At 49.0% G+C, this 25771-nt stretch overlaps 4 protein-coding genes across 4 annotated transcripts; 3 read left to right on the top strand and 1 right to left on the bottom strand.

Annotated features, from left to right (window-relative positions):
* Positions 1-4357: 4357 nt before the first annotated feature.
* JR316_0001570 (uncharacterized protein) lies at positions 4358-7354 on the top strand (the record flags this gene model as incomplete). Its single annotated transcript, XM_047887373.1, has 1 exon — positions 4358-7354. The coding sequence occupies one exon, from the start codon at positions 4358-4360 to the stop codon at positions 7352-7354; it is 2997 nt and encodes a 998-aa protein (XP_047752296.1).
* A 10660-nt stretch (positions 7355-18014) lies between these two features.
* JR316_0001569 (uncharacterized protein) lies at positions 18015-18421 on the bottom strand (the record flags this gene model as incomplete). Its single annotated transcript, XM_047887372.1, has 4 exons — positions 18015-18028; positions 18081-18094; positions 18146-18238; positions 18324-18421. 4 exons carry the CDS (start codon positions 18419-18421, stop codon positions 18015-18017), a joined length of 219 nt encoding a protein of 72 aa, XP_047752295.1.
* A 2509-nt stretch (positions 18422-20930) lies between these two features.
* On the top strand, positions 20931-21862 carry JR316_0001568 (uncharacterized protein; the record flags this gene model as incomplete). Its single annotated transcript, XM_047887371.1, has 5 exons — positions 20931-20943; positions 21105-21166; positions 21216-21289; positions 21457-21532; positions 21758-21862. The coding sequence occupies 5 exons, from the start codon at positions 20931-20933 to the stop codon at positions 21860-21862; spliced, it is 330 nt and encodes a 109-aa protein (XP_047752294.1).
* A 437-nt stretch (positions 21863-22299) lies between these two features.
* On the top strand, positions 22300-24716 carry JR316_0001567 (Guanine nucleotide-binding protein alpha-4 subunit; the record flags this gene model as incomplete). The annotated part of the gene is made up of 10 exons (XM_047887370.1): positions 22300-22546; positions 22709-22729; positions 22879-23677; positions 23728-23932; positions 23983-24031; positions 24088-24327; positions 24376-24458; positions 24523-24556; positions 24610-24653; positions 24708-24716. The coding sequence occupies 10 exons, from the start codon at positions 22300-22302 to the stop codon at positions 24714-24716; spliced, it is 1731 nt and encodes a 576-aa protein (XP_047752293.1).
* Between the last annotated feature and the right edge of the window lie 1055 nt (positions 24717-25771).

The following is a 25771-nucleotide window of genomic DNA, read 5'->3' as shown; positions in this document are numbered from 1 at the left end:
AATAGGTATGTTTTTATATACCCATGGTGTGTGTTCTACCGTGGGTATCTTAATTGATGGAAAGTATTTCTCTTTGAAGTGTCCTCTTTCCGTATCGTCCCAGGCAAAAGCTTGTTCTTGATTCATGATTATATTATGTACTAGCTTGCGTTCTTCAGGCCATAAGAAACCTTCCTTATGGACTTTATCCATTGCGTCCTTTCGTTCCTGGGTATAGCGGCCTGTTGGCGCAAACTCCCGTGGTTGCGTGGGTAGAAGGGGCATCCCTTGTAGTGGGTCGCCTTTAATGTCCCGGACTATCCTAAATTCTTCAGGTAGGTCCGCAAATATTGGTCTGACTTTTTGTGCCACGGGTTTATATTTCTTTTTACCCATGTAGGTGGCCAGTAGCCTTGTCTGTCGCGTTTCCACTACTGTGGGCTGCGGTTTAGCGGGCCTCGCTGATACTTCGTGAGTTTTTCCTTGGAAATACTGCGTTAATCTGTTTCTTGACTTGCTATCCATCGGTTTGTGATCCAGAACTTGAGAGAGAAATGCGTCCCGCACCTCATTCTTTGAGAAACTGCCCGTTTTTGTCTGGTATGCTTGTACTGTGAGTTCCTGGTTTCGTTCGTCTAGTTCAAAGACGACCGCCACCTCTCCGTTATCCCCTGGAATCTGACCAAACAGGGATTGTTTTAGACCATCCTCGAGGTGATTTAAAAACCCTCAGCTTTGCGTTTTCTTTCTTCTGCAACCTGATGCGGACCCTTCCCTCTTTCAAAGGTGGGCACCACTACTTTTCTTCCTGTGTTTGGGTCTTCCAATTTGATTGTGGCGGACCCATCATTTTCAGACTGTACATTTGAGCGAGTTAGCGAATCGAATGTGCGCCCCAACAGTATTGTATATGCTGGATTCCTTATGATATGAACTTGTAAATATACTGTTACATTTCCAAACGTAAACGGTACGTTTCTTGCTAAGCCTAGTGTCTTATTGATAGACTTATTCGCACTTTCCATGCTGATTACGATGTCTGGGTCCCAACTTAATCCTGTTCGCAGCGCCACTTCTTCTGCCATAGACACAATCTGAGAGCCGCTGTCTAAAATTGCTTCCACGCTTTCTACCCCATTCACCTTGGGCCAGAGCGCGCGCAGATTTTCTGCTTCTTTTCCTGCATACGTGGCGGTGGGTAACTCCGTTTCCCCTAGCTGGTATAGCTGTAGGTATGGATCCCCGCCCACCTTGTGCTCCGCTTTCAGGCTTCCGCTGTCGTCCCCCGCTAGCATGAATGCTGCCACAGGCTCGATTGGTGTTACTGGCTTTCTAACCGGTGTAATGGCTTTCTTCAGTTTTTCTCGAATGGCTGGTGCACTGCCGAGGATTTCTCGCACAGTAAGCGTGACCTCGGCCTCTAGTGCTTTCTCGTGTAGGCTTTCCGTGTTGACCTGTTGTTCTATCGGCGAATTGATATTATACAGGCTACCGTTTCCTTTTGGCGGTGTTACCCAGTTCTGTCGAGCGTCGGCTATAGGCCGTGGTACTTCGCTCAGAGGGGGAACATCAATGTAGGGTAATTCTTTTCTTTTTGGTTGTCTATCGACGGCTGGCTCGGTGGTCGATGTTACCGGTTGTGTAGATGCTTGTTCTAGTTTATTCTCCTCTTTTTCTACGTTCTCAAGGGGCTGCTCAGGCTGTTTATTGAACCTAGGTGAGGTGCGCCTAGGCTGATGGGCCCCCATCCTTGAACTTAAGGAAAATTTGCCAGGGCTGGCTCTTCTTCTTCATTAACCGCATAACGCCGCCTCTCTTCTAGCACTGCTTCCAATGCATCTTCACCAAAGTTTTCCGTTAACGATCTCAGCGATTTCGAAAGCTCGTACTGCCTGTGAAGTCTGTAGTGAGCTTCGTCCATTGGTGAGTCTCGTTCTTGGTGGTTATACATCTGACTGATTTTTGCTGCTGGTATCACCCCTGGTGTTTTATAGTTCTGTTGTTCAACTATGTCTTTGCGAGATTTCACGCCATCTGTATGAATCTGTGAACCTCCCGGCAACCTAATGTGGTTGTCGTGATTTTTTATGATCCACTTAAGTTCCAGATGCTTTTTGATGTAGGGACACTCGTAGATATGGTGTGTTTCTTCTTTGCAATAGTAGCAACCATTATTCTGATTTGTTCTTACCCTCGGCGCCCCATAGTTGTTACCAACTGGCGCTGATGAGTTCATGTTCGTATTTTGCCTGAACGATGACATAAAGCTTTGAAACTCTTGATACTGTCTCATCTGTGCATCCTGCAGTTGCCTATATTCCGCCGCCCGTTGCTTCTCACTGTTCAGTACCGTATCCGCGAGTTGCGCAATCGTTTCTTCCAATTTTACAGTGGTCTCGGAGCGGTTCGTGCTAGCTAGCTGATCAGCCCCATATGTGCGTTGTTCGTTGGGTACTACTCGAGTCTCACCCGTACGTGACCAAGCCCCCATTTCCGCGATATTGGTAGCAGCTGCTATTACATCAGGCAAGCTGTGGCGGTCCTCCCATCTGATGAAGGCCGATTCTTCGATTAGGGGAATTCCATCCCCAGCGGGTGCCGCAGCAGTGAGTTTTCTAATCGCATTTTTCGTGTCTGAGTCAGAGTCTAATTTGATGCTAACTCTTCTCGCAAATTCGTCACTTAAACATCCCATGAACCTTGTCACCAGGTCTCGGTTGGATACCAACGCAGGATCCTTGAGAAGCTTTACTGCTTCTGCGCGAAAAGGTCTTACGAAAGCTGCTAGGCGGGTGCTTTCGTTGGATTCCAACTGGTTATTTCCTTTGTAGGTTTTGCACAATTTATCCAGTGTTGCAATCGAACCTCTATGCAGCAACACCACTTCTGGATAACTGGCGATCAGGTCTCGTTTGAATTCTATCCACGTCCCTTTGTCATAAGAACTGAACGCTTTCCATTCCGCCTCTGTGGCCGCCGGCGCGTATTTACAGGCTGTCTTCTTTTTATCTTTTTCTTCAGTTACATCATACTTTTTGAACAACTCTTCTACCTCCTCTAGGTACCTTAACAACTCTGTGGGTTCGCTTTCATTAAATTTAGGCGCACTCCTTTCTTTAGTGGTAGGTAGATCTTTCATTTTGTATGTCTTTGTGACCGTAAATTGTGGGTTTATCTCTTCAGAAGCAGTTTGATAAAATGACTCTTCCGCTGATGCGTTTAACTCAGTTCTTTCGATTTCAGTTAGCGCGGTTGCGAGCTCTTTTAACGGCTGCTTTTTACTTAGGATTGATCTCCTAGCTTTTGGTTTGGTAGCAGTGGCTTCTGCTTTTTGTTTTTGAGCAAGTGCTCGGGCTTCTGCTAACGAATAGGACTGCGCAGTGTTCTTTGCAACGTTCTCTCGTGTGCTTCGCCGGGGTGCTTCCTCAGCAGGTACTTTGGTCGCTTTTGGTATTTTTGAAAACGTGAGTTTTCTTTTTCAATATATGTTTATCCGAATCTAAATCAACCCCCCCTCGCGGTGGGCTCCAGATGAAGTGGTTCGTGTAGTGCGAGTCTGGAATGACTCGATTTCACACACTAACTTCACCAAATTTGTTATTTGGTGAGTGAGGTTTTGAGTTCGGAGGGATAAGCGTATATTTAGGTTTTTACGATATTTTTTTAGATTATGAGTATCTACGATTTAGGTAGTTTCGTGCAATAGGCTCCAAGTTGTTTCAATGCAATGCCGATTTATCAAATTTTTATCAAACAGCGTTCAATGCTGGCTCAATGCTCAAAACAACTGTGCACAATCTTTTCTAAGCAATGCAAGGCAAGCTCGTTTTACTCAATAGAAGCTCTCACGGGGATTACTTGCCCTCCTCTGCTTTCTTAGGCTGGCTTTTATATGCTTTGAGGCGCGTCCGTGCGCGCCCACATTGATCCGCACCAGTGCGTGATTGCACACGTTTGTGCTCGGTACCCAATGCTGGAAGTGCGGGTGATAATTACAGGTTTAATGTTTAGGCGCTTGGGCAGGGCAGAGCGTGAGTCCGTCGTCTTTTCCTGCATTTCTCCTCACGGTTAGACTTCTAGCCTGGCGTATATGTCTCGTTTCATACGGGGGTCGTTGCAGGCAACAGTGCGCCCATGTTTTCTGGGTTTATGTGTTGATACGAGTCCCTGCTCAACTTATTTTCCCGGTGCGGTACACTTATTTCGCGAGTCTGTGTCTGCCAAGTCAACGCCGGCTGATGCCGTGCGCTCGGCCCATGTGGTTGGTATGCGCTATTTTTAGACTGGAGTGCCGCGCGTCTGCCTTAGTGCGCGTTTTCTACACCTGCTCATTTGCGAGCCTTATCACTGCAAGGAAGGCCGCAAGTCGATTATCAGTATGCTTACTCTGCGCAAAGACACCAATCCCAATTTGTGCAACAAAAGGGGTCTGTCAGCGTTAATGTACTCCTCCATCCTTGGACATGTCGATGTCATTCAGGCCCTCATTTCGACCAGTAGAATAAATCCAAACTTACAGGATGTCAAAGGCACTACTGCCCTCATGTATGCCTCCCATATGGGTCACGTCGACGCCGTCTGTGCCCTGCTTGCATGTCCAAATATCGATATCAACGCCACGGACGTAAATGGACGCACTCCACTTCTGTATGCTTGCTTAAAGGATCGCACAGATGTAGCCATTCTCTTGCTCCAGGCACCAGGAATTAACGTCAATTCCCAAGACTGCAATGGACACAGTCCACTTCTACTTGCTGCAGCAAAGAACTCTATGGGAATTCTTGAAGCGCTGCTAGAGTTTCCAGGACTAGTAACCAATATGAAGGACAGAAGCGGGAATACGCCACTTTCCGTTGCAATAGTTCGTGGCCATAATGACATTGTGAAGGCTCTTCTCCCTATTTCTAGCATCAAGGTGGATATCTCAAACGGTCAGGGTACCATGGCGCTTGCCTGTGCTACCATTAAAAGCCATGTTCCTATTGTGAACACCCTCTTGGCATCTGGAAACATCAATCCCAATGTGTATATGGTAGGATCAGATCGGTTGTACGAGTTCATTCGTAGGCAATTGCGATATTCGCCAGAAAAACACATCGAACATGCAGAAGGAATGACACCGCTGATGCTCGCGTCATGTGCAGGACATACAGAGGTCGTCAAACATCTTCTAACAGTACCTGGAATTGACGTCAATCTGGGAAACGAGCCCAGCTACACATTGGCCACGTATACTGGTGGAAGCAATGATAATTCAGTTGTGGATTCGTTCTTAACAGGGATGGACCTCAGAAACACGTGTTTCAAGTGCAGTGGAATTACAGCGCTCATGTTCGCCGCCGGGAAAGGTCATGCTGATGTGCTGGAGCATCTTTTAACAGTTTCTGAAATTGATGTTAATAGAGGAGATTGCTATGGAACAACGGCTCTTATGCATGCTTCGAGATGGGGTCACTATTCGACTGTGGAGATCATTCTTGCCTTTCCAGATGTAGATGTCAATATCCAAACCAATGTCGGAGAAACAGCACTTTCATGGGCATCAGAAAATGGTCATGTTGAAATCGTCAAGCGTCTCCTATTCATCCCAGGAATAAAGGTTAATATGCAAAATTCCAATGGATGGACAGCTCTGATGTATGCTTCGTACCACGGTCATCTTTCTACTGTAGACGCTCTCCTTGAATTCGGAGAGGTGGATTCAAATCTTCAGACCACACTCGGAGACACGGCGATTTTATGGGCACTAGACAATGGACATCTAGACATCGTTGAGCACCTGTTATCCGTCAGGGGAATAAAGGTTGACATACAAGATCACCAAGGCTGGTCAGCTCTGATAGCTGCTTCAAAATGTGGTCACTGTTCTGTTGTGGACATCATTCTTGGCTTTTTCAAGGTGGATGTAAATACCCAAACAAAATGTGGAGGCACAGCACTTTTATGGGCGTCAAGAAATAACCACCTTGACGTTGTTAAGCGCCTGCTGTCCGTCCCGGGAATAATGATTAATACACAAGATAACGAAGGATGGACGGCTCTCATGCGTGCTTCCCAAAATGCTCACTATTCCATTGTGGACGTCATTCTTGGTTGTCCGGAGGTGGATGTAAATATCCAAAATACGCATGGAGACACCGTGTTTTCATGGGCATCAGGCAATGGACACATTGAAATTGTTCAGCGCCTGCTGTTGGTACAGGGAATCCAGATTAACATACAAGATAATGACGGATGGACTGCTCTGATGAATGTTTCCCACAATGGTCATCGTTCTATTGTGGACACAATTCTTGCTTTTCCGGACGTGGATGTAAATGTACAAAACAAGGTTGGAGAAACAGCACTGTTATGGGCATTACGCAATGGTCATATTGACATTGTTGAGCGCCTGCTGACCATCCCGGCAATAAATGTAAATGCACAAGGCCCAAATGGATATACAGCTCTCATGGTTGCTTTGATATATGGTCACTGTTCCGTCGTGGAAGCTATCCTTCGTATTCCGGACGTGGATGTAAACATCCAAAATAGCGTCGGCGAGACAGCACTTTTATGGGCATCTGAAAATGGATATCCTGAAATTGTTATGCGCCTATTGTCCGTGCCGAATATAAAGGTCAATACACAATGTGACGATGGATGCACCGCTCTTCTGCACGCTTCAAAAAATAGCAACTGTTCTGTTGTGGAAGCAATTCTTGAATTCCCAGAAGTGAACGTGAATATCCAAAACAAATGTGGAGATACAGCACTTGCATGGGCATTAAGCAATGCTAACCTTAGCATTGCCAATTGCCTTCTCTCTGTCACTGAAACAAACGTCAATACACAGTTTAATGACGGATGGACGGCTCTCATATATGCTTCGTATAACGGTTACGATTATATCGTGGATGCTATCCTTGGTTTCCAAGGGGTGGAGGTTAATATCGAAACCAATCGCGGGAAAACAGCGCTCATGTTTGCATCCTGGAATGGCCATGCTGACATTGCAAAACGTCTTTTATCAATGCCTGGTATAGATGTTAATGCACAAGATATTGACGGATATACAGCTCTTATCTATGCTTCGGACCGGGGCCACATTTCAGTTGTGGATGCGCTTCTTGGTTTCCCAGCTGTGAATGTCAATTTCCGAGCAGCAAAACGTGGATTGACAGCATTGGTATGCGCATCTTGGAATGGACACACTGAGGTCGTAAGACGCCTCCTGACAATTCCCGCGATCAACGTAAATTTGCGATATTGCAATGGCTATACAGCATTGGAATGGGCGCGGAGAATTGGACACCAATCTGTGGTCGATATCCTGCTTTCCCATCCCGGAGTCACCGATGAGTGCACTGCGCTGGTGGTATACCAGCCCGTCTAATAAGACCCGGACTTTTCGTCGTTCCCACCTTGCATATGATGGTACTTTGCTCTCGGTCTCGCAATCTGTAATATAAATATGGCTTATTGTAATTACAGTAACAGTGGATATCAATGCAAACCAGAGGAGAGTTTTCACCAAACAAGATTGTTATTTCCGTCGTTCCAGCGAGAACAAGTCGTCTTCGTGAAGATACAAAGTCAAAACTCCAGCTCAGAGTTGATGTTCAAGTGCATCAGGAGATATGAGATGTAGCGGTGAATCAAAGTGAAATGATTTACGAGCGGTGATCATTAAAAGGAATGAGGATGGGGCGAATTGTTACCTACGCACCTATCTGGAAGCTTCCTGAATGACGGTGAGTTCAATGCTTCAATACGAGTTAGCCTGCACTGGACGGTGAGCAAGTAAGGTTGTTTATATAGGGCTTTCCGAATTGCGACTAGATGCGCTGGCGGAAACAATAATTTCCCCCTGCTGCGGATACTCGAAGCCTGTGAATTGTAAATCATTGTGTGGTCACCGCTCGTTCGAGAGTGGTACAGACAAATGGAGGTGGTGGCAGTGGGACAGTAGTGGGAAGCATTGAAAGGAAGCGGTAGTCTGCTATTTGTGGCCACGAGAAAGCACGTACACGTATTGGATGCGATTGGGGAAACTGGATGTAGGTCTTGTAAAGTGAATTGCAGGGGAACAGAGCATAGTTGACGAGAACCGTCTAACGCAGAGCGAGGTAGACGGTAATATTACAGTCCAGCGATTTAGCGGGGTGGAAGAAGATGACGAGCGAGCGTGAACTCTGCTATACTCTACCATCCTTCGAATGATTCAAGTACATGTACTGCGTGGCAAATGGGTATGGGTCTGTGAGCACTGTCTTGAGGCATGCGATCAAGCCTACATGTAAGACGGGGAGAGAGAATGAGGCGAAAGCTGGTGGCGTTGGGAGTGCAATTACAGTGCTATTGTTGCCACGTTCGACGTTTGTTCGTTCGGGAGTAGTGGAGATCGCAATCGACGGGGACAGAAGGAATTGAGAGATACCGTTGTGCGTGTACGTACGAACGTTAAACGTACACTGTGAGTTTGAACTGGGGGGCAATAGAGACTGGTCTGACACAGTCGTTATAGTCGTCATCTGGTATAGGAAGCTCGCTGGGCTGCTCACTGTGCATGTCATATTCTACAGCACCTCCTCCTTCAAACCTCTCATCCAATAACATCATGGAAAATATGTCACACGGTCTCTTTTCCTCCATTTTTGTTGGCCGCTTTGCTGAGCATCTCGAGTCCTAGTTGTCGTCTGAGTAGTTTAAACTTATTGTTCCGCCTATATCCGTGTTTATTGAGTACGTGCGCAATGCAATACTTATTCGGTACCAGAAGCCTCCTAATCCGCCATAAATTGTGTTCTGTGGGAGATACCATGACTCGACAGACTGCTGGCAAGATGATCAGATTCAGAGCATGATGACGAACACTTGAACATCACCCATCATCCATCACCGGACGAGCAGGCGAGCAGGCACGCCAACGACCAGCCAACCAGACACACAGACACCAACCCAGAACAAGTTTGAATTACCAAAAGGCGAACAGATACAATCCCCTGCCACGCTTCGCGTTGTGGTGGAAAAGCCCAGCTGTGTTACAGAACCAGTGTGGGGGGAGCAAGCCTCAGGGTATTTACGGCCAGCGTTCGGTGCATAGACGCCCACCCAGATGTTCGGATGCAAGAGAAGAAACTATTTCAGTTATCCAGATACACAGAGAGTCGAAGCCAGCCATAGAGTCAACGACGACAGCGGCAATACAAGGTCTGTACCCATTTCCGAGTCCGAGTGAAAGCTTCAAGGTTCTTGGTCCTAGAGATGCGTCCGTGTTGACTGACACGCAGATCACACCAAACTACCAAGCCAGTCAACCAGTCCCACACACAGCCGAACAGCGACAGTAAGGGAGTCGGCGACAATGATGAAGGACTACACCAAGGTTTAAACCCAAGATTACTTCAAGAAACTGCACAGAGAACGTGCACACCGCGTTCCTCGTTATGCAGAGGCGTCACAGGCAATACGGTGCTTCGTGATCCGAGAAGCAAGCAGTGAATGATGGTGCACGCACTAGTACAGCACGGATGCGGATGGCATCCACGAGGAAGTTGCATTACGCAGTGGGAAGCGAGTCGGACCAATCACTTGAAAACCATTGTAACCCTAAACCCACCTTCACAACGGAATCAATCACATCTCCTTCTACACATCATACCGCAACTAAAAGCCATACACATGTGTACTGAGCTTCAGCGTAGAGGTGCATATATGCGCGGAAATCGAGTCCATGGATTCTATCGTACAGGATCCTCTTCTTCCCAATCGTCCACGTTCTGGTGATCTACCCACTGCCTGTGCCGTGTATCGATGCCCCAAGCAAAGTCTTGTTCTTTTCCTTGTTTAAAACCACGGGTCGATAGTGCGATGCTATAGGGTTTGTAGAGGACGAAGCAGACGCAAAGGGGAATGGAAATGGGAATGGGGACAGAGTGATGGTGGTGGTGGACAGCTCAAAGTCAGCGTGAATTTAGTCGGCAAGCGTATGTGTGCTCTGTCTTTATCCTTGACATCAATGTAAAGTGGGAATGGGGGAGGCAGATCATAACGTACGGTAAACATTACAAAAATAGTCAGTACCGGTGTGAGCTCTGAGAAGGGCAGGAACTCGAACTCACTAGCACACCTGAGTCTTGTACCGCACGATCCAGCGAACAGGTAAAATGAGGTGGGGAGCGTCGCAAAGTCTGGGAACCTCAAGTATCCAATTCGAACGATTATGAATGGTAAAAACGGTGTGGCTGCGACTCGTTCAGGTGCGGGATAGATGTGGAGCGGTGGTAATATGGCTCTTACCAAAGTTGTGCGAAGGGAGGGGTACGAACAAGGAGGTGCCGCTAGGCTTGCGCTCTTCCTCCTTGCACTGTCAATTAACATCTTGTACGAATCTAACAAGCTTATCTCCTTCTTCCCTTCGGACTACAGAGCAGTGCCCTTGGCGCAATGCCTCTCATACCCCTCCGTCGTTGGTCGCTTTTCGTTGTATATCGAGTCATCAATAGTCAATGGCGAGGGCGAGGGTGGTACTAGTAGAAGAGGGGGAGTTGGTAGACTTATAACTGATTAATCTAGGAGGGATAGTATGGAGAAAACATGAAGGCGGCGGTAGAAGGAGTAGGGTAGAGGCAGACGCACCGTGTTGTAACCCACCGCCATACGAAACGTTGGGGAAAACCTTTACTCGGTGTCAGATAGCGGGCTTGGGTCCCTCAGCACACTCCCCCCATGCCCCACACAAGGTTAGCATACGCTCGCAGAGCCATTGAGGGGGTGTCAAAGACTGCATTAAGCTGAATATCAAAATGGGTAACAAACTGCCCCCGGAAAATCCTGGGAATCTAGATCAACATGACATCCAGGATACTGGCAAGCCGAGTAAAGGGAGGAGTGTGGGGGTACTTTGCGTCATTAAGGAATCGGGCGGGAGAGTGGTGGGTTGCGGATGGACGTTAAATATGCGGGGGTGCTGCACGGTCATTTAGGAGGTTGATATCTACTGCAATTGCGAGTGAGTATGATGGCAGGTTGGGTAAAAGGAAAATGAGCTGATGCAAAAGGCGGTGGGGGTAGAGGTGTAAGAGAGCGAGGAACCGGTGGGAGCTCGTTCGACGTATTCGAAAGGTAAAAAACTCACCCTCGTGTGCTTGATGCTTGCACTGCCCGTAGAATGATAAACCCTTCTAACAGCAGGGAAGTAGCCTCTTCCTTCGTCGTTGGCTCCTTTGCCCTGCGTGCCGACTCGTCGTGGGTGGTGGTGGAAAAGTAAGAGCTGACGTTGCGTTGTTTGTTCTTGTTGTGTCCCACTGATGTACGAGCGTTTTTACTCAGGAACTTCAACAACTGCTTTGGCTTGCACAGAAATCTTCGATCCAGCGGACATTATAAACGATTGGGCATAAAGCCAGGGTTTTAGGGTTTAGGGGTTAGGGTTTAGGGTGCCCAACGAGCAGCGAGCGAAGCGAGCTGCAAGTTGGTTAGAAAAGGCTGGATGGCCTAAGGCTTGTGGACAAAAGTGGGGGCATGGAGAAGCTCCCTTCCACTTTTTCGCCTTTTTATAAGGCTCATCAGGTCCATATATAGCCATTTTACCTAGGCTTATTCCCCCCCGAAGGGGGGGCCTTCTTTGCATTGGGCCTCCTGTTCAGAATTCCGGAAATCTGATGCCAGATTCGGATTCCTCGACCTCAAAAACCCCCAAATCCATTTTCAAAATATTTTATTTTGTACATACGGAGGTGCTACATAATTAAACATGTAATTTATGGAGGCCGGCCTCCAAATTGATGGAGGTCACTGGAGGCCGGCCTCTGTCTAAAAATAAATTTTGACAGGCACTGGAGGCCGGCCTCCGTCTAAAAATAATTTTTGACAGGCACTGGAGGCCGGCCTCCGTCTAGAAATAAACGTGTCGAGGCCACCTGAGGCCGGCCTCGATTCGTACGCGCATCGTACGCATGAGTGGAGGCCGGCCTCCCGCCTGTTTCCCAACGCCTGCGCTTGCCGTCCCGACGCTTGCGCTCGCTGCCTGCCCGACGCCTGCGCTTGCCGCTGCGTGTCGTTGCGCCGCCACCCCCGGGCCGCTGCTGCCGCTGCCGCCTCCCCACCGCTGCCGCTGCCGCCTTCACTTGCCGCCCACAACGACACGCATTCTGCTGCGTGTCGTTGCGCCGTCATCCCCGCGCTGCAGCCTTTCATTGTGCCATAAACACCTTTGTCACTGTTTGTCACATTCAAACTGTCACTACCACCACCACCATCAATGTCTTTAGCTTCGACTTGACTTTGACGGCGCCATCGACAACATCGCCACATTTACACTCTCACTTGCCACATCGCTCGTTGTCCACAACCACGACCACACACACGTCATCGTCGCAAACAACCACAAACACACCCTTTGCACACACATCATGTCCAACACACCACCTAACCCCAACCAACCGCAACACCACACACAACACCGCTCCCCCGCCCACCACTATACCACTCAGACACATCGGGCTCAACAATATCCACCACATCCACCGCCTCAGCGTCCTCTACAACATTAACGACAACGACGGCAACAGATACAGATGGAGATGGAGATGCGGACGGGTCGGGTTTCACACCGCCTATGACGAGTACGCCTATTCCTGGGTATCTTGGTGCCACCACCTCTACCACCGCCTCTACCACTCTGAACACCTCAAGCCCAAACACAACAGCTTTAACCGCACCCTCGAGCGCAAACACCACCACCCCGAGCACCCAAACGACCCCTAAAAAAACCAAAATCAAACACGCGTCCCAACCAGCGGCCTCAAGTTGCGCGGGATGGGTATGAAGTCAGGGTTGGGGTTGGGTAAGGCTCCTGCTGTTGGGTTGGGCGGGTTGGGTATGATGGGGAGGAAAGGGAGTGCGGGTACCGGGGGTGGAGATGGTGGTGGGGTTGGAGGTGGAGGTGGGGCGGGAGGAGCAGGAGGAGCAGGAAGGAGGGGGAGGAGAGGGGGGAGGGAGGAGAGTGCGGGGCTTGCGCCCCGTGAGGGCGAGCTTCCAATTGTGCTCCTTTGTGTGAGGGCTGTTGGGTGTGATAATTTGTTGGGCAAGGATCGGGGTGGGACGAGCAGTGATCCGTGAGTTTTATGTTTCTTTCTTTTACTTCTCTATCTTTCTTTTTGTTGGTTTTCGCAAGTGTTCACTCTACCCTCTTTTCCTTTTTCTCTTTCTTGTTGTGTCTATCTACCCGTCTCGCTTTCGTCATAACACATAAACCCACGAGTAGGCGGAGGATATATAGCGAGGGTGGCAAGACTCCCTACCATCAACGTTGACGGACTGTATGCGCGTGTAGGCATCGGCCTCCATGTTGACGACGGATTCGATGGGAAGTGGTGTGTAGACACGTCTGCTTCTGAGTCCGATGAACAGTGGTGTTCCAGTACGTGCACCAGTGCGCGGCGCGGGGTGTAGAAATGTGTATGATGGGTTTAAAGAGGGATTTTTGTAAGAGGTGCCGGTGAGTGTTTGCATGTGTGAATATGAGCGAGTAAACATTGTCTTACTCTCTATCTTTATCCACTAATCTCCATGCTTTCCATCATCACCATCGGTACATCTCTATTAAAATCGCCTACACGTTGTCTGTCCTAAACCCACCTCACCCATCAAAGTACGCTGTCGAAATCAAGGAAGGAAAAAGTGGTCCATGACCCCCGGACTACAGCGAGGCTTGTGACGTGCGCTGGTGCATGGGTCTGAGGGTTCCAGGATGCGGCTTGGCGCGAGTGCGGGCTACGTTGCGGGAGATTTTGATGATGGGTTTACTGGAATGTGTTCTCGATCGGTGCACGACTATAATGACGTTGCTTTTGAATTGAAATCTGACTCTGACTTCGCTTCAGACACGGACTTGAACTCAAACATAGGACTGTGTAGTCACCTCTCTATCTGGCTTTAAGTCTCCGTACCCGTTTGTGTGGCTGGCGGATTGGTTGTATGTCTATGTGTCTTTTTCTGTGTATTATTATTCTCTGTGCGGACCACGCCTCGCCCATTATCTGTATGTGGTATCTAGATCTTTATCTGAATGTCTGCATAATTGTATCTCGTCTGGTACGTCCTCTAATATCGCTTACAATTATGCATTCAATCCAACGTGACACCTCCACTTGATGCACAACAAGAACAAATATGGAGGCGTCACCTCTTGCTTTTCACTACAACCATGGCTGCCGTCAACACCATCACTGACAACTTGCGGTGCATGGAAAGAACACCAACAATGGAGGAATCTCTGCATTGTGTTTGGACAGGAAGTAATGAAAAGAACTGACTAGAACCGTGCGTTTTGATCAAATGCAACCCGAGAGAGCTGACAACCCTCTTTTCACAGTTTGCAACCAATGCGTACAATGTACACGCCCAGTGCTACTTGCCAACACTCGCATCTCTCTAACGAGTTGCTGCTCGTCTTGATTCCTTTCATCTCCTCCACGTCCGCCTCCTCCACCATTTGACTGCTCTACCCAAAGCGATACGATGAGGATTTTGATGAGATAGGTGTGGGCGTGGGTGGGGTGGATATGTGTAAGAGTTGATATGGGAGTGACCATACGGCGGGCACCTATGGGAGACTTGTGGAGGAGTCAATCTACAATGATAGGTGAGTGTTAATTATTCTCAATGTTCAACCGATACTTAATCTTTATCATAGAACTTCATGACCCTCTCCAACACGAAATCTACTCCCAGATCCCTTCTCTCTCCGCTCACCATTGAGCCCACACACTCTCTTACCGCCCAACCACAAATTCTCTCGTCTTGCATGGCCACACAATCCCATCAACCCATCCAACTCGCTACACGGTCCTCGGTACAGTTGACAGTGCTTCGTCAGATGTGGCTGCGATGGTGCGTCAACCGTTTGTCCCAACGCAAAAAGGCCTGACACTCACTCTGCGTCCCTGTGGACCGCGTACTCGTCGGGCGCTCCATCGGATGTCCATGCTATCAAGTCCAGCACGCCGACGGCCATGCAGCGGCAGACAAGGTGGAGGTCACAGTGGACGTGCAGGCCAGCAGAGGACCCGGCCTAGGTTGGGTTGGTGCGTCAGTGCCCGTCTTTCCCAATATTGCAAAACCTGCCACTCACGCTGTGTGGCTAGACGGTCGGCGTCGTCGGTCTGCAAGAAGAATGGTTAGTGCACTGCAGCAACACGCGGCATGGACGAGTGACGCACTGTGCATTGGATGAGAAGAGAGAGAGAGGGATGAGGGGATGAGGAATCCAGCAACGGTACGTGGGCCTTTTATATACACTGTGTACGTACCGTGTTACGTTGGTTTCATCTCCCGAATAAACATCTTGTTTTTTTCACCTTTGTCCCCGGAGCGGTATTTTGGTTCGTTAAGCAATACGCCGCTTGTTATGGCACAGATTTCAACGTTGCGGGTTTGAGCTAGTGTACAGCCTATGGAGCCGAAGTTGAATTGAAGGAAATCGATGTGAATGGGGTGTTAGTATCATGTATATCACCAGGTGAGTTGGTACTCACCCTAGCTTCTAGCATTTCTCTCTGCGCGGCGGGGTCTGTTTTCAACGTGCAAGGTCTGCTCGACAGCAGGACATGGCCATAGTGAGCTCTGGAGGCATTGTCTGCGCATGCAATCGCATTTCGGGTATGTCAGCTCTTTTTTTATGTATTGGACAGTGTTGCTTACCTGCGTTCTTAGTAAACATGTCAATGGGGTTTGCAATATGTCTCTTCTCGACGTCTGCGGTGTGCAGGACAAGGTAACAGGTCAGTACGTGTTTTCTGTGTAAAAGTGGGCGCAACTCACCCTCGTTTTTCAAGCTTTCCCTCACATCGACAGTTCCCGGAGTATGTTGTGCCCTGGACCTCCTCTGGCGCGCTTTAGACATGGACATAGCGGTTGGGTAAGTGTGGCAGTACTGCAGTAGACATTCAAGCTGTATTAGCATCCATTCTATGCACAACATCAGACATACTCACCTTCCGTTTAGCATCTTCAAAGTTGTTGCCGTCGTCGAACAAGGCACCCGGGACCCTTATAAATGTGCAAGGTCTGCTGGAGAGGTTCCCAAGCCATGGAGCTTTGGAGATGGTTTGACAGATTCTTGATATTCGTGCTTTGGGTTATTCTAAGAACTTGCAATCTGTATCACGATTTCAGAACTTGAGAACTGGATTATTTAGCATGTACCTGTGTCTCATTGTGTGTTGTGTTCCAATTCTATTAAAATGTTTGAACGAATACAAGGTGAATGTGTTTTAAAGATTGCAATAAGTGCAATCTGCATGAGATTTGTGCTACAACAATTGTAACAGCTACACCACAAAGCACATATTAGCGCTGGTTAGGGTTTATGGTTTAGGGTTGGTGGTGACCACAAAAATACATATTAGGATGGTTTAGGGTTTAGGTTTTAGGGTTGGTTGGGATTTGATATACCACAAAAGCACAGATTAGTCCGGTTAGGGTTGGTTAGCATTGGTTAGGGTTGGTAATTACAATTAAATATTTAGCTGGTTAGGATTGGATTCCACGTTCGGGCGGCAATACGTGGTGTCTAATGTACCATAGCACCCATACTACGCAGTGAGGTTCCAGCAGACGAGAAGGTTGGGGAGGTAGTTTAGATCATGATGTCTTTGCATATTGTAGGCGAGTATGTATATTTGATGTTGAATCAGTAGGTAACACAGGTTGTCGGATGGGGATGTAGCTAAACCCTGGAATCCGCATATGGAAGCAGGCCTGCATCCTTCTGTATACTTTCCTTCCATTGGAACACCTATACCGACCCACACACCCATCCAAACACCAAGGAAGGAGGTGGAAATAGAAGCGTCCACACATCATCACGATCATTATTGGTTTCTTTTTCTTGACCACACCCTCTGCCACCCTGCTTTTTAGTTGGCTAGCCACTATGTCGGCCGTCGTGCGGTAATTTGGACCAGCGATCTCGGAAATCAGTACGGAACCTGCGAGGAGAACTTGTATACATGCTCCAACCACAAATATCTCTTTGGTTATCCCACTGAAGCTTTCACATTTCTGTCTTTCACCGTCCGGAATTGAGTCACTTTTCAATCAACGTGTACATGGTGGTGGTCTGAGCCAAGTGGTGCTTGATGGACAGGCCCGATATAACTCTGTGCACAGCACTGAGATGATCAGTAAATCCAGTGAACGGGTGAAAACAAGTAAAAGAGGGTTGCGAACTTTGGAAGGTTTATGAAAATGAGTCGTTGTTGTGTGAGGTTTGGAGATGTTGGGAGGCTGTCAATGTGTTTGGAGTTACTCTATGTCAAATTCAATGTTGGATTCGTTAATTTGCGCTCTTTTCCCTTGCAATGGTGGAAGTCTTTATTCAGCTCCTCCCTTCATTGTGGTGACCTCGTCACAATATCCTCCTCTGTTGTCGCTTTGTTCCCTTGTGTCTCAAGTCGAATCCACGGCTGCGGAACTCGTAGAGGGGCGGGTAGGTAGTGGGGTTGCATTTGATTAAGCTGAGAAGGATAAGATGCAGAGGACAGGGAGATCAGCGCACCTTGTTGCAGTCCACCGCCGGACAAGAAATTAGAACTCGACATCGGAGCAGGTATGTTTCTCACTCTACACGAATCCATCAATGAGTACTTGAAGATTGTACAAGCCTGAGTATTGTAGTCGAACTGTCTTGCAGGAGATTATTGGAATCTGAGGTCCTATGAGACGAGTGCATGAACCTTGGGAAAGTGAAATAAGTGTGAGATGAGGGAGTTGTTACAAGAAGTTGGGCGTAAACCGACTGGAATAAGACTAACTATTCTGCCACCCGGCATTCTGATGACAAAATAACACCAACCCGGCCTCCATCTCGCACCGTTGGCGTAGACAACACACACCTACCAATCCCGGCGTTAAATCAATCATGCACGAGGATGAAAAGAACGCACACATGCACATGGGATAGCATAGAGAGCGGGGAGGGACTCTGTCAAGATGTGCAGTCAGTGTTTCCTTGAGCTGTTGACACCACTCACCGTGTACAGCTGGCATCATGTAGGCGGCGCTGGCATGTTCAGATCAGCGTCAACGTCGAGAAAAGACCGTGTAAGACTCACCGACGCGTCCGAATCTGTAAAACACACCGTCAGCGCACTGTCAAATGCAACCCTGCCCGACTCACCCATCCGTCATGCAGTCCACTGCGTACCATACAAGGAGCTGATCCGCGACATCAAATTGAGGGTGGAAAGCGACGACTTGGGATGCTGTTGCGCTGTAGCAGTGCAGAGGACAGGAGGGGAGAGGAGGGGACAGCGGAGAGGGGATGAGGAGATGCAGTCAACAAACAAAGCACGTACCCATATACACGTGTTACGTTGACTTTCTCGGATCGCTTTGGGGGAGCACGAATAATGAAATTCGTTTTTTGTGCAGGGTTTGCGCCTGGGAGAGGCATTACGAGAGGGAGATGGGCCAAGTCTCCGTGTGTCTCGTCGAGTTTGAATTGATATCACTGCAGAGGGCCCTCTGATATGTGACATATCCGAGAATACACTGTAATATAAGAGCGAGATTGAGCTGAAGGGATGGAAACATCGCAAGGCGGCACGTGTATCAGAATAGCTTTCAGGCAGGACCGCTTGCAGAGTGTAGATCTTGATTGTGATATCCAAGCGCTCGATATCGTGCCCGGAATCAGTTTGTTTAGTTGGACTCAAGATAGTTGAGACATTGCCTCGAGAGCGATACAGGAGACATGCAACCAGATTTTTCGTTCTAAGTGATAGCACAGAGTGAGCACAATTTAAAACGCAAATTGTCAAGGCGGCGAGTATTGTAACAAGTACATATTGATACCTGCGCTTCAACACACATGAATACAGATTAAAAGCGCTTCTAAGCAGCGGGAGATACCGCGACCTCGGCAGAGAGCACACAAACGCCTACCTGATCTCGTCGGACTTGAAATAATCGTGATATGTGTATCGCTTGAACAGGGAGTAAGGGATGGTGAATCTGATCTGCGCCGCAACGAAACCTTCACGAGGAGTCGCAGTGGAATGTCCATTCCATCACTTGTCTAGATGAAATAGTTGAGGTTTAACATTTGCATATCTGGATTTGGGAGAGTGCGGGGGGATGGATGCGATGATGGGTACCTTTGTGAATTATGTGGGAATTGGATGAACGGGGGAGATTGACAGAGCAAGAAAAAGTGGGATCACAAAGAGGGAAGGTGTGCAGAGTCGAACGATGAAGTCGGGAGACATGAATATCGGAGGGAACAGAAGAGGATATGCATGCATGTGTCAATTACTTACTCTTTCTTCGTGAAAGCACTACAGCTAGGCTCACACAGCTCCATGATCCATCTGCCGCTTGTCTGAGGTGGTACCAACCCTGATAGAGAGGTCCCGTCTCCCACAGATTGTACGCTGAGATAATCGGTTTCGAGGAGTAGTTGCTATCTGGAAGCATCAAGGAGACAATGCCGACAAGATAGAAAGTTGAACGAGAAACACTGACCGCTTCAACAGGATCGTGTTCATTCCTTCCATTCCGTCATTCAAATCCCCAAACTTACCTCCCTGCACCCGTCAAGTTGACTGAGAATTATTGAGCCGTTTTCGGACTCGGATGCCACTAAATTCTAGTTAAAATTCGAGTTATCGGCGACGATGGATGAGACCCGAGTTGACGACGAGCAAGGTCAAACAACGCGCCACTCGTTGTCTTCCGGCATCCAACGATATCTCCTCCCCAGCCACTGTGAAAAGGACGATTCGAAGGAAAAAGTTGCTGCAAGAGCACGGGACATGCGGTTGATAGACATGGTGCGTCAGCGCTGTTTCATTCATCAGGGGCGCCGCCTCTTACCTTCACACCCTCCTCTATCTGTGCCGCCCGCGAGACAGGTGAGCTGCTGGTGACACCCATGGTCCGTCAGCACCGTTCAACTCATCGGGTGTGTGGCCTCTTACCTACGCCCTCCTCTATGTGTGCAGCCTGCGCGACTGGTGAGCTGCTGGTAACACCCACGGTGCGTCAGCCTGAGCACCGTTCAACTCATCGGGTGTGTGGCCTCTTACCTACAATCCCTCCTCTCTCTGTATGTGTGCGTGTGTGCAGCGGAGACGGGTGGTCTACAGTTGATGATCAAGGTGCGTCATGACCGTTCTACTCTTAGAACGTCTTCCTTTGTGTGTGCAGTGGTTGACGGGTGGCCTGCTGTTAACAAACATGGTGAGTCAGCGCCGTTTCATTCATCAGGCGCGCAGACTCTGACGACGGGAAGCCTGCAGTCGACGAGAAACGAGCTGCGTCAGCACTTATCTACACCCCCTCCTCTTTGTGTGCGTGCAGCGGGCGACGTGCGGGTTTCATTTGCGGTGTGGGTCGCTGGCTCCTGCTCTCTGCGGCATGTCAGCCCTTCGCGAGGAGAGGGTAATTATTTTATATCTGCATCTCAGTGTAGATAATACTTACTGTGTGCCAGATGACGTTTCGTTGATATCTGTATTTGTAGTAATGTATTAATTTGATTCACATGGACACTTGTACTAATGCAACATATCGCAAACCCTTATGTGCAGCAATCAACACCTTATGTCATGATATGTGTGTCTACGGCGATGGAAGATTCCTATATACAGTCTCCACCCTTCTATGGGAACTCATTGACGAATTGGTGTGTTTCATGGCTTTTTGAAAACCAGCCAAAATCCAATTGTTGTTGTAAACTCTTACAACTAAATCGATCGGGTTTGCAAATGGTGAGGTCTCCTAAGAAAAGAATTATGGCATTTGAATAAAAAAAAAATTCTACCTCGTAAGCTGCAGAAACGAAGTGTGGACTAGGCGATTTGTTGAAGCTAGGGAAAGTGGTCTGAGGTGATAATGAAAGCGACCCTGGTGAAAATGAGTATAAAGAGGGATTCGGATTTCGTTCACTGCAGCCGCTCATTATGCCCCAATCCTGTGGGCATGGCATTCTATCTCGTTGTGCTTCACCCGTAGCCGTTGTTTGGTCATGCCAAACACGGCCTCTCGGCTCGCGTCACACCTTGACTTGTAACCATCACCATCAGTACGTTTTATTTCTTTTCATTGGGTTTTCACGGTCTCATAATCCATCGCAGGGTTCACTTTGAGATTGGAAGCTACGAATCGACAGCTAGGGGTCGCATTGAGCAACGTCTTGGTAAGTATATTTTCTATCACAGCTTTGGAGGTGTTCTAATTTGATTTAGATGCTTCGACACCATATGTCGATTTCCCGCGACCGCCCCCCCGTTGGAAGCTATGTATCGAGTGCTAGGGAAGGGTATGTACATGTTGGAGGGTTTTGAGTACGCACTGACCTTGTTTCTGCAACCCCAGATGCTCCGACGCCATGTATCGAATTCCTGCAACCGACCCCACACATGTGGAAGCTATGGTAAGTGCATATTGTCAAAGTGTTCTTTGTGTTGTCTGACCTTGTTTCTGTAGCGCAGGATGCTCCGACGCCATATATCGCTTTCCCGCGACCCACCCTGTGGATTCATTAGACCTTGAAGCTACGCTGGTAAGCACATTTTGTTGTAGGGTTTTGAATATGGTCTGACCTTGATTTTGTAGCTATGACGCTATGTATCGCGTTCCCGCGACCCGTCTTGTCTGCTAGGGGCATTGAGGTTGGGGTGTGGTAAGTACGTGGCGTTGCATTGTTGTCAGTAGACCTTGTTCAATGCTCGCAACGTTGGTGAGTATGTCATCAACATCAACTTGACGGATCACTGACCTTCTCTAGTCCCTTCGACGTCGGAAGAACGTGTCATTTTCGAAGCGGGTCAGCATGCAGATGTGCGGGGATGTATGGAGGACGCATCATACAACATCAGTCGTGTATCGGTAGTGGTCTTCGGTCTGCGTCGTTCATCGTTCATCGTACATCGTTGGCCGCTAGCCGTTGGTTGGGTTGAGTTGGTTGAGTTAGGTTGGTTGGTTGGTAGAGTTAGGTTGAGTTTGCTCGAGCCTCGGTTGGTCGGTCGGTTATACCTTTCCACTGTTACGCTCACTTTTTCCTTTTCCTTTACCTTTCACGTATCTTTATTGGATTCAATCTCTCAATCTTTCAATCTTTATTTTTTTTTTTCTTGTTTTGTGTTCATTCGGTTTTGTGTTCGTTCGTGCACTCATTTGACATTGCACTGTTCCATTCACCCCTCACCCCCATCGTATCATAGCTGGATTTGAACGTAGCTGACGTTTCTGCTTATAGATCTACACCAAACAAAACACCAACGCTTTCCACCCAACCCACCCCCCAAAACCCACCCAACCCTCAAAAAAATGGGTCTCCCAACATCCTCCACCACCTCCACCACCACCACCTCGCAATACGACGACCCCCTATCAACCCTCCTCCTCCCCCCACCCAACGAAACTCCCTCGGAAAGAAGCACCCGCCTGGAAGCAGAGGCTGCTGCGCGGAGAGTGAGTGAGATGATTGATGAGGAGTTGAAGGTTGAGAGAATGGAGAGGAGACGGAGGGAGAGGGGGGTTGTGAGGGTGCTTTTGTTGGGGCAGAGTGAGAGTGGTGAGTTTTTTTTTGGGTTTTGGGTTTTGGGTTGGGGGTTTTGGGGGGAGGGAGCTGACGTTTTTTTTTGGGATTTTTTTGGGATATGATGTGCGATTGGGATTGGGATTCGATGTGCGCTCGTGATATGGATGTGGTCGTTGGTGTGGTTGTGATGGTTAGGCAAATCGACGACGTTGAAAAGTGCGTTGTATTATCTTACCGTGTGGGCTTATACTGACTTCTTTCCCTTTCCTCTCTCCTCCCTTCCCAACCCACCAACTTATTGTATTACACCCAACCCAACCCACCTACCTACCCACCCGATACTCCCACCCACCCACGCGACACAGACTTTCGAATGAAATACGCACGCGCAGACTGGGACGCCGAGCGCGCGTCGTGGCGCGCTGTGATCCAGCTCAACGTGATCCGCTCGATCATTACGATTGTGGAGGCGCTGCAAGCTGAGATGGACGGGGAGCCCGAGGGCGAGGGCGATCTGCAGCACCCTGTCAGTCCTGGGGGGAGTAGCAGTGCAGGTGGAGGGGGAGAGGCAAGTGGGAGTGGAGTGGTGGGAGGAGGCACGGGGAGGGAAGGGAGTAAACAGTTGTCGACGCTGTTGACGGGTAAACACCAGGTGCTGAAGATGCGGCTTGGGCCGTTACGCCGTGTGGAGACGGATCTGAAGAGGCGGCTTGGCGCGGGGTCGGATGAGGATATGGGCTTGCCCTTGTCATCGCCAGCGCCTGCTGCTGCTGCTGCGACGGGTGATAGCGCAGCGACGAATGTGCTGGGCGGAGCGAGTCTCGGCCCGTTAAGTCTCGAAACGGAACCGCAGGGTCTGGCGCGGCCGCTCGGTGCTGCGTCAGCGCAACGCGAGTTTGGAGTGACGCGGTTGCAGGAGGCGTTGCAGCGCGGGCAGCGCCTGGTGAGGAAAGGATCGGCGCAGAGTGTGAGGAGGCAGGCGAGGGTGGGGAGTGGGCGTGCGACGCCCGTTGGTGAGGATGGGGAGGGGGAAGGAGAGATGGTGGATGATGCGACGGAGATTCTGGCGAGTTGTCTGGAGGATATGAAGGCGCTGTGGACGGACGATGTGGTACGTGCCGTCCTCAAAAAGCGGAGGATACGGATCGAAGATACAGCTGGCTTGTACGTCCGCTCTTTCTCTCTACAGTGTGTGTGTGCTGATGGACGAGCAGTTTCCTGGACGACCTGGACCGCATCGCCCAGCGCGATTACTCGCCGTCAGACGATGACGTCGTCCGCGCCCGACTCCGCACGCTCGATGTGCAAGAGTACCGCATCAGACTGGACGACGGCCCGACTAGCATCTTTGCGGGAGGTATCGGCGGCGACGCAGGCAAAGAGTGGATCTTGTACGACGTAGGCGGCTCGCGGACTGTGGTATGTCCCCCTCTCCCGACTTGTTTCGACCCTGGCTCACATAGTCACAGCGACATGCGTGGTTGCCGTACTTTGATAATGTCCAAGCTATCATATTCCGTGCGTCCCTCTCCTCCCCTCCCTTCCCATTCGTTAATCCCCCTGACTCACCCCAGTGGCGCCCGTATCATGCTTCGACGAGCGTCTGACCGAAGACGCACGCGTCAACCGCCTCGAAGACTCCTTCCTCCTCTGGCGCACCGTCTGCTCCTCCAAGCTCCTCGCCAGCACGACCATGATCCTCTTCCTGAACAAATGCGATCTCCTCAAGAGGAAGCTGAAAGCGGGTGTGCAGGTGCGCAAGTATCTGCCTAGTTATGGTGAACGTGCGAATGATGTGAATACTGTTGTGAAATGTGCGTTGGAGCCGTTTTTGGATTTTTGATTGCTGATGGTGTTGGTAGATTTGAGAGAAAAGTTTAAAGAGCAGTTGAAGGAACACTCGCCGACACAGCGCGCGAGCTACTTTTACGCTACCTCCGTCGTCGTACGTCCTTCCCTCCCTCTCTCTCCCCCCTTCTCTCTCTCATCCCTGATGGATTAATTTACAGGACACAAAAGCTACAGCGACGACTATAAAAGCTGGTAAGCACCACTCTCCTCCACCCTATTTTACTGAGCTGACGTGCGGTTTACAGTCAAAGACAGTATATTGAGGGACTACCTCAAAAACGCCGATTTCGTACGTCCCTTCCCCCTTTCTTTCCCCTTTCTCGTGCTGATTTTTGTTGGATAGTTGTCGTGATCCCCCAGCACACTGGTGCGACGCATAGAGCGTTGAGTGCGTAGATGTATACTGTACATATATGCGCGAGTCGGTTGGTCGATCTACACGTTTATCGAGTTGTTAAATTTTTCTTACTCCGTTTTTGTGTATATACTTGCATAGTTAGTTAGTTAGTGACGTTTGTTTTGGTCTGTTTCATCGCTATTTTATTTTATCTATCAATCCTAACCGATTCTATCTATCTATCCAATTCTATCCAATTGTGTTTAGGATGCCGTTCCCAGTGTTCTACGCAAGCACGGCAAGACGATCAGGATAGGTGGTCGACTCTCGACTCTCGACAGTGGATGTGCTAACCAACACGTTCAGGTCAATTTGTCGCCACTAGTCTAACTAGACGAGACGAGAGTCCTGTAATGTCTCAGGATCAAACCTCGATGAATTTAGTAAATGAGGCGAGGCGAGATGGAGGCGCGAGACGGGGTGGAAGGCGCGGGACGAGACGGCATGGGGTTGAACGAGACGAGACGAGACGAGACGAGAAAGACGAGCAGCAAGACGAGACGAGACGAGGAAGAAGTAAGCGAGAGAGAACGGTATCGGATGTATAGACGTACGACTTCAGCTTCAGGCTTTAGGAGTTTGACGTAAGCACTATTATAAGCGCGCACGGTTTGGATGAGGTAATTTGTACGGATATGAGTGGTTGGTAGAGTTGCTAGATTTTGTTTAGCGGCCGGATAAGCTTGGAGAGCATTTAACGGTCTATCCGTCAATGATCTGGGTCTTTTCAGGATCATGTAAATGTCTTGATATATGAAGCGCAAAACGCTCATCTGATTCAGATACACGTAACTTTAGGGATATTTCCATAACACATATAGCCCTTCTAATGATGCTCCAAGTAGTGTATCGAGTGAACTGCTTTTGTATCTTACTTTACGTGTCGACACAGAAGCGCAAGGGGGCTATGAGTGGTAAAAGGGTACTTCTTCGGGTGACGGAATGGAATGGAGGATCGTCGAAGAGATACTGTTTCCAAAGCAGATATAAAACCAAATAAAGGTTTTGAG

Source organism: Psilocybe cubensis, chromosome 2 (genome assembly GCF_017499595.1).
Source record: "Psilocybe cubensis strain MGC-MH-2018 chromosome 2, whole genome shotgun sequence".
NCBI classification, from domain to species: domain Eukaryota; kingdom Fungi; phylum Basidiomycota; class Agaricomycetes; order Agaricales; family Agrocybaceae; genus Psilocybe; species Psilocybe cubensis.
This window is presented reverse-complemented; position numbering and strand designations above follow the sequence as displayed.